This window comes from Onychostruthus taczanowskii, unplaced genomic scaffold (genome assembly GCF_017590055.1).
Source record: "Onychostruthus taczanowskii isolate IOZ18803 unplaced genomic scaffold, ASM1759005v1 scaffold129, whole genome shotgun sequence".
Lineage (NCBI taxonomy): Eukaryota > Metazoa > Chordata > Aves > Passeriformes > Passeridae > Onychostruthus > Onychostruthus taczanowskii.
In genome coordinates, this window is record NW_024498451.1 from 1,110,283 (window position 1) to 1,122,733 (window position 12,451).

A 12,451-nucleotide genomic window follows, 5' to 3' on the forward strand; every position below is an offset into this window, starting at 1 on the left:
TATCTGCTTGTCATCAAACCTATTTTTCATCCTACTCGTCCCAGCATTTTCTGCTTCTTTTGTGAAAAACATAATGATTTTACACAAGCAGGTTTGCAGACCATCAGTAGGTAGTTCAGTAATTTTAAGGATTCCTTTCTTGTATTTCTGGCAAATTTCTAATGCAAATAGGATAGCACAACTAAGTCTCTAATTGTCATGGGAAGCTGCTATTACAAAAAAGGAATAGTTATCATAGTTTGTGCAAAACGGATTTTCATAAACCAGAATATATCCAACCTCTCTGTATTTTTGTGGGTAAAATGTTAGGATTTGAATGAGTATTTTTCATGTAAATGCTTGCCTGAAACATTTTGATTTAAAAAGTGGCAAGATTACAGACCTAGCAAGCTAAATATGAAATTAACAAGCCCAGAGACTGCATTTTAGTAAACCATAGAATTATTTCATGTCAAAAAGCCAGAAATCCATTAAATCCACAACAGACAGGGCATGGAAATGTGGTTTTGCTGTCTCTCATTCTGTCTGACTGAAAAAAACATACATTGTTTTGTGAGTGTGGGTTTTTCTTCACAGTTTTGACTACAGTATTTAATTTCTTCATTTGACCAGTACTGACCTAGTATGTCTGCCACTAATTTGCACTAGTTTACATTTATTTATTGTTTTGAATTCACTGTGAAGTTGGATATTGTGATTTGATTTACCAGATATCTAATACGTGGCTTTAAAGGCTAATTGAAACTCCAGGCTAGACCAATTGTAGTAGCGATCTGAGAGGTGAAAAGATTAGGATACGATTGATACCAGTGTGACTTGGTGATAGTGTAGTGGAGGAAGTGAAACAGGGTGCCTTATCTTGCCCAGAGAACTACTGGTGTCTAATCAAATGGGCAGCTTGACAGAAATGCTGCTGCATGGTCTACTCCCTTAACTGTGCTTTTGTTTTCTGACTCAAAGGAGTGCTCAGAAAAAGTCTGAGAGAGATTTTGGAGATTTTGTGTGTCTAGGACTGAAGTCTTCTGTGCACTTTGAGGGGAGAAGATGGCAGTGGTAATGAAAGGGATGATCCTGCATTTGGGTCAACCCTATGATAAACTGCGCCTGGGATAGTGTGTGTATTTTAAAAAATGTAATTGTTTCATTTGGAAGAGGGCTCTGCTTCAGTGTGGATAAATTAATTGCTTAGTTTATCACATGCCCACAAAAATTTTATCAGTAGAAGGATGGTGCAAGAAGCAGTAACTGGTTTAAGGGCTACTTCTATGGATTAAAGCATCTTCTCTGACTAGTACAATCATAATTGGTGAGGGTGTAATCCATGTTTCTGGCCCCGACATATTTATAGTAGAGAATAGTGGGTGTGAAACTGGTACAACTTTGTGAAGGAATCTTCTTCTGACTAATGCCTCTTTTAATATGGGCATGTTCAAGGAGAACTGCTTTAATCACATGATTGTTTTGTTTAGAGAGTTATTTACCCCTATATTTCATGTGTTTCATGCTCTTATTAGAGTTTATAGGTGTAGTATCATTACAAGCACGTTTAACATATGCTGTGTCTTGAGTATTTGTCTGGAATTAGTGCAGTTCATAGTAGCTCTCCACAAAGGGTGATCCTACAGAAGTTACACACAGGAAAACATGAAATTTCATGAAAACATGAGATTTCATGAAATCTGCATTTCCAAACCAGATAGTTTTTCTTGCTCTGTTCCTCCTGTTCTGCTTTTTATGGCATTGCCTTAAACTTTGCTTTTCTACAAAAAGTTATTTTATGCTGAAATCCCTTTTAGAAGAAGAGTGTGTGAGAACTTCAATAATGTTGATGTAATTTAAAGACAAATGCCATTAGGTGTTGCTTGACTCAGATTCTGTCTGTTCTGGTAGGAGTTTTAGTGGGGAAATGCCATTCAAATGAATTGAACATCAGGATGTTCTTAGTGCATCCAGCTGTCTTGGATGAGGGAATTTTTGTGAACATGTTAAGCATGCATGTCTTACAAATGTCTTAGCATTTGCTTCGCAAATATGTCTTCTTAGGAAGGCTGAAAAGAGAATTGTAAACTACCTGATTATTTTAGAGGTATTTCCCTAGTGAAACTACCACTTGTTAGGTATTCACATGTTAAAGGCTTAAATTACCTATTCTTTCATTGTCCTTCACTTAGGAGGAAAAACAGCAAGAAATCCTAATTGCAGAAATGCTGAAATTAGAACAGTTATTTTCAGCAGAGGTAGTTATGATGAACGATGATTGAAATTATGAGCAATGACAATTCATATCAATGTTTTCTTCTCAATTGAATTTGGAACGAAGGTCTTTTTTTTTTGTTGTTCCTCTTTAGAAAGCAGTATTCTGCTGCATCAGGAATCCCCTCCTGTTGAGCTGGTTGCTGCAGCAAGTCTTTTACTTAAAAAATGCAAATAGGAATCAGTATCATCTGAGCATGAGACGATACTGAGATGTGTCAAGTGTGGAATGTCCAGTCTTTACTTGTTGGCTATTCTGCTCAGCTCCCCAACTCCATGGCACTGTCCCTTGTCCCTCAGGGCAACATGTTCCAGAGAAAGGGAATTGGGATCCTCACTGGCTGTGTCATCCATGGTGTAAGCTCCTAGTGACAAGCTGCCGTGACCTACAGAGCACTGGAAGTTTTTAGCTGATGCTTCTGTAGGTCTGTGGCATTGCCATCTCAAGCATGAGGAAATTGTGAGCCAACGCCTGAAGCTGAAACTTGTATTTAAATTTGGAGTAAAAGGAAATATGTCCTACATATGCAGTCAGAGTATTTTAGTAAACTTTCACTTGTAGTATGTTGATTTAACAAACAAAAACTCTTTAGTTCAGAAAGGGAGATAGATGTCTTAAATGTATTCTGCTTCTCAGATGAACACTCTATTCCAGCAACTGGGATTTGATAGAGTATGAATAATTTCTTTATCTTGAGAAAGAATTAGCAGGTATCATACTTCAGTTGGTTTAAAATGTAAGAGAGTAACATCTTATTTGAGTTTCTATCTTTATAAGGATTCAAAATCAAAACTTGAAAATACTGTTGTCACAGAATCCACTGCACTGGGATTCTGCAACTGCACTACAACTTTCAGGGATTTTAAAATTGTGCTGTTCTGTATTGGCTTAAAAGGGGCAATATTTTTATCTGTTGTTTCAAACACTAAAATCTGTTGTGTTAATCTGAAGAAATTGCATCTGAGTATTGCTCATTTTCATGGTAATGGCTATGAGTTGCAATGTTGTTTCCTTTAAATAAAACCTTCTTTCTTTTAATTTTTTAGCTAATTGACTGCTGTTTGTTATGTATTGAGAAATTGCTGGGTAGGAAGAAGAAATGAATAATTGAAGGCAATGCACAGCAAAGTTTCCAAGCACTCTGAGAATTCTTGTAAACGGAATTAACAAATGCACCAAATAGATGAGTGTTTATTCTTAGTATTTTCTTTTCTGGAAGCAAACAGAATCAAGTGTGACTATCAATGAATCAGACAAACTACGGACTCCACTTTCCTAACTTGCAGGGCTGAGGCAGGCAAAGGAAACCAAAGGTGGAAGAGAAATAATAGTCTTGTTCCTGATGCAGAACTGTTAATGGCTTCCAGATGAGTTTGGAAGAAAATAAACTTGAGTTCAGCAGTCACATTGTATTTCTTGTTTTTATGGGTGACTTCTGATTGCTGCTTTTATCAGTTTATTGATTGGTTTTATGTAGTTCATTAAAACCTGTAAGAGCACAACACTTGCTGGAGAAACTTAATTTTCTTTCTTTGCATACTGTTGTATGTTGCCACTACTTGCAGTGCTTTCTGCATGTATCAGAACTGTAAGGTATAAGTTTTTTAGGTGTAACTGGAAATCTGTCACAATCTTTGCAGTTCTCAATTCTGGTAGTGTTAGCTACTGAGTGATTAACATTCGAAGCATGCTGCTCCAGAGTAAGCTGTGTAGCCATAATATTGAGAGTGGATGCAAGATAATGGGTACCTATAGCTACTTCTGAGTCTTCCTTTATATGTATTTGCAGACAAAAGTGAATTTCTGGTGAGGGTCAGAAGTGGACATTGATGGATCCATTTTGTAGTGGGAAAATTATTGCAGTGTTTGTGGTAACGTTAATCTTTTAAAAATCAGAACCCTCTTTTGTAAGCACAATATATGTAAATTTTAAAAGCATGGTTTCTTTTAGATTAAAATGCTAGATATTTTCACCGTTTCTAAGGTGAAATCTTACCCCCTTATTTTTTCAGAGCAGTTAAGGCCGCCACCTCAAGTTAAACACAGGTCTACAGAGAACAGGTTTTTGCTCTCTCAGTCTTTTCTTGTCTTTGTTTAATTTTCATGATAAGAAAATTAAAACTATTGATCTGCAATATTCCTTTCTGACTAGCTTTCCTGTCACTCCTGTGAAACAAAGTGTAAAAAACCTTGTGATGTAAATACATACATAGGAGACTTCTTCCCCTAACTAAATTAAAACTGGAGTCTAAAACCAATGTATGCATATAGCTGCAAGGACAGGCTCAGACTGGCTTGTGCCATTTCCAGCAGGTGCAGAACTGTGGTCAGACTCTTTGGCAGTGAGTGTGAGGACAGAAATTGGGTAGTAAGAGATTGTGCATGTGCTATTGTCTTTCAGCAGTTACAGGAAAGATTAAAATGGGAAATTATGAACTATTACAGCTAGGGAACAGATGCAAAATACTGAACTTTGAGCTGAAGCTGCCTAGTGTGGTGCCATAGGTCTATAAGTTTAAAACTTTTTTTTCTATATTTTATTTAACTGTGAAGTCACAGTTTAAAAATTGGTAGAGAGTGGTGGAAAGTTTTCATCCCTATGTAATGAGGACATATTTCACAAAAAAGGTATTGCTGTGAAATGCTGAGGATTGCTTGTAGGTGAAGGCATAGTACCTTAAAGAGGACTTCAAAGCTCTACTGATGGAAACAGCATTTCCTGTGGCAGTGTCCTTTTACTCATTTCTGTCTGATTTTTCAGCAAGTGTTTCCTGCTGCCTTTGAGGAAGGGAAATTGAAGCCGGTCTTTGTCATTTCAAGTTCCACTTGCAGGCTTTTTTTTTGGATGCTCTGCAGGTACATATATCAGGGCAGGATGCAGCTTTATGGCTGCCTGAGCCACTGAAGAACTTTGGTAATCTCCAGCCTGTGCATTTCTGTTTCCCTACTTGCTGATGTAAGTAGATTTTAACAAAATACCATCAACTTCGTCAGGTGACAGGCTTGATGCATGTTTGTATCTCACCCTACTTGACTTGCTTTTTATTGTCTTAATCATGAATGATTCAGGATGTATCTTTTCATGCTCAGTTCAGCTCCATGTGATTCTTGAGACATTAAATAAAAGCTGTGTCTTATCAATTCACTTCAGCAGCCCACAGAGCAGTATGTACATTAGAAAATTGATTTTGAGAAGTCTGCCACTCCAGTTTATTGCTTATGCTGCTGTTTGTAGTATTTTTTTTGCAAAATAGGCAAATAAATTAACATACAAACCACTAAATTAACTTGCAAAGGGAAATTTACATCACTTTGTGAACTTAGCTGGGATGTTTGTAAAAAAGTTGGTAGGAAAGTGAGGTGGAGAATGGTACTTGTGGTTATTTGGAAGTCTGGTGTTGGTGGTTACTTGTATGTGCATTGCTAAAATTGTTTCTCCTAAACATCAGCAATTGGCTTGGTGGAGATCTTTTTTATTTAGTGTCCTTCTTACCACAGGAGGTAAGAAGGTCTTTTCTCTCCACTTGCTTTGACTACAAGGGTAGGTTCTTTGTGTATTGGTTTCCAAACACCATTCCTTTAGGGCTGAAGAGAAATTTCATATTCAGGGCTTGTAGTATTTCCTCCAGTTCTGTAGAACTGGAGTAAGCATTTCCAGACAAAAGTCTGTGATTAAAACAAAACACATTCTTCTTTATGAATGAAGAGTTAATTTTCTGTGAAATACTAAGATTAGCTTTTTTGCTTGCTTTATTCAGAATCATGATATGTTTCATACAGTGTAATAATGTTTTTTTGTTCTCACTAATTTGTGAAATGCTTGTTTAGGGTGTGTGCATGTGTTCTTGGTAAGCACTTAATAAACTAGATTGATCTTTTTGGCAAAGGCTGCATTGTGTAGAACAAATTAAACCTGAAATAACAGTTGTTGCAGATTATTTTTCTGAAAGCGTAATTGCATATATTCTTCTTCCTACTGGCTGCTGAAATGGGTTTCCCAATAATGTTTTATTATTCTGGTTTATTTCAACAATACATATATAGTAGTTTTGTTTCCATTCCACTGACAAACCTAGAGCCTCCAGTGGTAATTCTTTACCAGCAATTTTTTATAATTGTAATAACCATGGAACTTTGTGAAATATAGTGGAATATTTTCCCAAAGTTTATGTGCTATAAATAAAATCCTAATTTTCTTTTTTCCACAGAATCATTTATGGTTTTTTTTTCCCAGGAAAAAGGGAGAGCAAATAGGTATTTTTGAGCCACAAATTTATTCTGAACTCTATCCATTAGAACATTTCTGAACATTTTCATATCTGGAGTTTATGACTCGTGCTTCTTTTTTAATCTCCATCAGTGCTAAGAATTGGGACATATGCTAAAATGCTAATTAAGGCATGTGAACATATTTAACCGAGTGCTTATGTCCTGTTTTAGCTGTGTGTAGCAAGGGTAAATTGAATTAACCCACTATGTTGCCATCCTGAAAGGGATTTAGGATTCTAATGGTCCATCACATGCTCCTTTTTTCCAACAGCTGACAGCTGTGGAGTCATGTTTGTACTCCAAGGACTAGCTTTACTGAGCCCCCTTCATAGACTGGGCCACCTCAAGGGGCCTAGGGTATAGTCTCATCTACAGACTTACCTTTGAACATTTTTCAGAACGCTTTATAGGCATTTGTGAACTTGAGATGCCAGTTTTTTGGTTGTATTTAGGAAATAAGGTACCGTTTCACCATCAGGTCAAAAAGATTTCACTGTCTGAATCAGAAACTTAAGGTTTTGTTCTTGTGTTGAATCCCTGCAACAATGGTGAGGGAGGGGGCTGTTAATTGATATGGGTCTTCATAACTTAACTGGGATCAGATTCTGGCACAGTGATTTTATTATCATCTTTTATATGCAGAAAAAAAGAAAAAAGTTAACACTGTAGTTAATAAATATTTAATCTTTCTTTTTTTTTAAAATGGTGCCATGTAAGTGTCAATGAAAAGAGATCAAAATTTTTAAAACAGTGTCTCCCAAAGGATGCAAACAATACAATCTTGCATTACATAAGCAAAAAGGAGATTCGAGCACAAGCGTTTCCTTTCTGCCTTTCCTTCGTCTTTTCTGGTTCCATGCTGGTGTGTTTTTATGCAAAACCAAGCATCTTCTGTGTTCAGGAAAAGGAGTAATAGAAGTGTCGGTGTTTGTTAAAAGATTTGACAAACTGTGGCAGCAAAAGCTATCTTTTTTATATTTTGGCATGAACAGTTGCCCTTTTATTGGGCCATTAATGCTATTTCAGAGCGTCACGCTGTAACCACAGGCAATAATTTAGCAGTTGTTTATCAGGAGCTTTCATAAAGCTTTGAATAGTATTGTAACATTCAGTAACACTAACAACAGCATTTCAGAAAGCATGCCAGTTTACATGGGATATCCGTGAATATAGTTATTTGGGAATGCATGACCCACATAACCTATAAATGTAATTGGAATTTACAGTGCTGGCATAGGTTGATGGATAGCAGATTAGAGCCCTGATTAACCATGTGATTCACAGGCTAGGAATATATTGTCCTAAGAAAGATTCATTAGATGCAATCAGAATTTCAAGTGGTCAGATGAAATTCAAGTATGCTGTTTGCTTTCCTTCCCCCTCATTCCTCCCTTGTGTTTTTCTTTTTAGGTTGCCCTTGTACTCATTTATTTATTTATTTTATTTCCAGAGCTGGAAAATACTACTTTGATGAATCTGTTCCTCACCCTAAAGCTGTCTGTCTGTTATTCATCAGAAAGCAGGTCGCAGTTCAGTGAGCAGAAGAAAAGATTTTAATAGAAGCTGTGCCAAGGGCTGTAATGCATCATTTTAGGGCCCTAATTACATTACAATGACAAATATCAATGGTGACAACAGCAATAACCTACATCCTTTAATGGCTATGCTGGAAAAGGAGTTTGGGCACTGCTCCATCAGATTAGACTTGGTTTCAAAACATAGGCCATTAGAAGTGTGTGTGTCCACAGCATTGCTGGCTGATAACTGAAGCCCAGTGGAAAGGCCTGTAAATAAATGAAGCCTCTCTAAAGCCTGGTCCTGTGGGACAAAAGAGGTAAAATTAGATGACTGTGGAAGCAGTCGTGTTTCCGAGGCAACTTTGACTTTCCGTGTGAGGAATTGGATGCCTGATTTTATGAAATCATACTTTCTCCTTTTCCTGGCAGTTAGATTGATCATGAAAAACCCATTGACCTGATGTGTAACAGAAAAAAGAAATCCTAAGCTGTTGTTCAAATGTAGGGTTGTAAAAATGTGTGGGAGTAGAAATGTGAATTTGTGCTTTACCTTGTGTCAGAGTTTGTACCTTAGGCAAAGAAGAATGAGTTTCCAGGCTTCCTCCAGGGGTACTGGGAATAGGTCTACTGAGATGCTAATCTATGTCATCAGTACCTACACCTTCAAGCTTCAGGGCAGCATCTCAAGAAACCCACCCAACTAGCTTCTGGCAGCTAACTCCTTTCTCTTGTATGTTTTGTGGAAGGCAATCAAGCCTATTGCTGTGGCATTATCTCCTGCAGTTAATTGTCGAAAGAGTGGAAGTATTGAGACAGAGTGTGCTTCATATTTACCGTGTGAAAATGTCTGGTAGGAGACTTTTCTTGGTACAGAACGTGTACCTTCCTATCATTTGTGCGTGTACACAGTGTTTTCCTTTATGCCTTCAGACTGCATGTGGTCTCCAAAGGTAGGCAGTCTGTGTCTCAGTCATGCTGTGTCTCTGCAGTCTGCTGCTGCTCAGCTGGGCTGTTTCCTTGCTGCCTGATTTTGGAGGATGGTAACTGTATGCACAACCGTGCAACTGGGGAAGCTTTTTGTTAGGGAAAGTGAAGACTGTTTTAATAAGGGAAAAATGTAAACACTTTGGCATAACAAGGGCTTTTTGGCTTTGTTGTGATTGGCCTAGCAGAGAAACTCTGCTGAGGAATGTTTTGACATCACTTGAAGCTGTTTTAGCAATTTTTCTTCTCCGTAGGCTGAGCTGGGTGCTGTCTCCATCAGCTCACTTCCCTGAATACAGCATGAAAGGACTCGTTCTGCGCTCCAGTGGGATTGATACCAAGAGATTTATTGCCGTTGTGTAACTGTGCATATTCAGCCACCTGCTTTCAGTTACTTACAGCTTTTTAGGAAATTCTTTTTAGTTGAATATTTCCCAGGTTTGGAATCTGCCAGAGGTGAATTTTGATACAAATACTGAGCAAATATATTTCAGCCACATTTTGGTCAGAAGAGCAGTGGAAGAGAGGCATACTTATTTTGGGGAGGGGGGAGAGAAGTGATAAAAAGAAAAACATCATAACTGAAATAACTTGAAATATCTATGGTTGAGTACCTTACTTGAGAAGAAATACCTCAAAGTGAATTGAATAAAATTATTTTTGTTGACTAAGCTATATTCTAGCTGAACAGTGATTTACGGGTTTGATGGGGAAGCCAGTGAAGTTTTACAGCCTGTGTTACCCAGGAGGTCAAATAAGACAATTGTAACAGTCCCTTCTGGCCTTAAAATCTATGAATCTACAAGCTTTTTAAAATTAGATACTGAGCTCCTGCATGGCACTTCAAGCTGGTTTTGTTCTCAGTTCCTTAGCAGTGCAGTGAAGGTATCTAGCTGATGTAGCTGTGGTAGAAAAGGAGTTTTCCAAAGGCTACCCCCATCGAGCTGTGCAGGGCAAGGTTGTGACAGCCATTTTAAAGATGGGGAGGAGTTGTTTTGCAGCAGAAGGAAGCATGATGTGCTTTTTTTTTTTTTTTTTTTTTTTTAAATGCAGGTCAGAGTGGCTTCAGCTTATGCCAAGACAGGGGCATTGGGGAATTTTCTGCTCATGTGGAAAAGCCTTAAAGAATAAAATGTGTAGTTTTTTTTCTCCGGCTTTAGGGCACTCAGGAGATTTCTTATAAAAAATAGCAGTGTGGCTGGAACCCAAAATTCGGAAATAACTAGACTAATGGTGCTTGAGCCACTAAGAACAGGTACTTTACAGCTGTGCCTTATATTACAGTCTACATTTCCTTAATCAAATACTGTTATTCAAGTAATGCTGTATTGGATTGTGCAGCCTTTCTGGCAGAAGCTTAGGTGCACACAACTTGTCACTCCCTGTGCTGCTGTGTGTAACAAGTAGTTACCTTGTCAACAGTGCAGTGAATGCTGTCTGTTTAAAAGAATATTTAAGTTTTGCCTTGTGGGATATCTGGTATTATAGATGTATTTGAAATTTGTGGATAACTTAGATTTTTGCTGAACAGAACATAGTATAAAGTATCTATAAGGTACCTATGCTGCTTAGAAAAGATGTAGTAAACAAATACAAAAAAAATCATTAAAATGCATAGATTTATTGATATGAGGCCTTACATAAACAGTGAAGACCAGTGGGGAGATAAAAGTACAGTTTAGCATAGAAATTGCTATATAAATAGCATATGGGACTCCAGGTGGATTTCAGAGAAAGGGAGAAAATGTATTCCAAAATAGCATATATTAAGTTGTGTGTATCACACAGTATGCACAAGGGGGCAGAGTTAGTTTCACATGTGCTCTTACCTCTTGCAAACCATGTCTGCTGGTTACATAGCTCTCTAACTCTAATATTTCTTGAATCCAGATTTATTTTATATGAACTTCTTAGTGCTACGTGTGAGCCTTTCTGATCTACAGATTCTTCTCTGAGTGTTTGCCATTTAAAAGACAGCGTAGCAAAAAGGCTAGAAGGTTTGCTTTTAGAAGAAGGAATGCTAAATTGCCTGTTAGTATGTCTTCATCCCATGATTCGTGACTTTGCAAGAGGAAAAGCATTCTGTCTGATCGTAAAATGAGGAACTGATCCTGGTTAGAATTTAGTGTAAGAAAATTATGATTTATGGTAGGAAAGTCTGTGTGGCTTCTTCTGGAGCTGTAGTTCTTGTGTTATTTAAACAGATCTCCTCTGTCTCTATTGAGATTTTCAGATTAAATACAGAGAATTGATCTCTGATATGAAAATAAAACATCGTGTATTATTAATTTGTGGTTACAGTTGCCACATGAAAGTGACTGCTACTAACCAGAAGAATAGATAACGGCAGACGTGTGCTACAAGACTGCAGTATTCCTTTCTGAAATACAAGGCAGAATGATTATCAGTAAGATTGTGTATTGCAATGTTAATGTTCTCATGATATGCACTGTTACAAGTAAATGGCATATTTGTTCCCTTTGCTTACAATGGCATTGCTCTTATTTGAAGTGATCCTTTCTTTTGCGTCATAGGAGAGTTCAGTTTGATACAATGAATTTTGTTTATCTTTTTTGTTACATCTCCTGAAGATTCTGTTCTTTAAATTCCTGTGATTGTGTAATCAAAATTAACTACTCTTTGTATCAGTCTGAAATAGTGGTTTTTAAGAAAAATATTTTAGCCAGAAATTACTAGCTTCCTAAGTACGTTTGGATCCGTGTGCGAACAGTTTTGTTATTTTGAGAACCAGAGAGTGGCCAGAGTTGAAAGAAAACAAATGTCCCTTTAGGGTTCATGGGTGACAGTCGCATTTGAGAATTTATGTAATTGAACTTCTTTTTTCTTGTGACTTGCAGGCAGAAATTGTCAAGAGGCTGAATGCTATATGTGCACAAGTCATTCCCTTCCTGTCCCAAGAGGTAGGTAGTCATTTGTACTGCTTCTGATCTGAACGATTGCATCATTGTATCTGTTACAAAAGTGGGACTTTGTGTTGAAACTATTTCCTTATGGATCTCTTGTACGTGACTTTCCATTGTGCTTTTATCACTTTATCATCATTATCTTCAAGCCTATTGTAATATATTGTAATATAATTTAGATATATTTATGAAACGGAATGTGTTGTAATGTCAAAGCAGAATTTTAGTTTAAATATTTTTCTTTAACGTACAATGTAGTTTCTCTTGCAATTATGATTTTGTGTGTCTGAAATCAAAGACAGCTTGCAAAAATGCGAGAAAGGCATAATTTGTGCTACATCCTTGGCAATGAACATTAAAGTTCAGCAGAAACTTCTGTTTGGTACATGAATAGTGATGTTCAACACAGCAGGCATAGAAACACAGTTTTTATGTTGGCTTTTTTTCTCTCTGTATCCCTGATTACTTCCTACCTTAAATCCTTTTATGTTTTTGTGTATTTG

At 37.2% G+C, this 12,451-nt stretch overlaps 1 protein-coding gene across 1 annotated transcript in view; it reads left to right on the top strand.

The window, feature by feature from the left end:
• Positions 1 to 12,451, top strand: part of TLE4 (TLE family member 4, transcriptional corepressor) — a 95,869-nt gene that overhangs the window by 19,625 nt on the left and 63,793 nt on the right. The window contains 1 exon segment of the mRNA XM_041396282.1: positions 11,883 to 11,945. Within this exon segment, the coding sequence (XP_041252216.1) occupies positions 11,883 to 11,945 (63 nt within the window).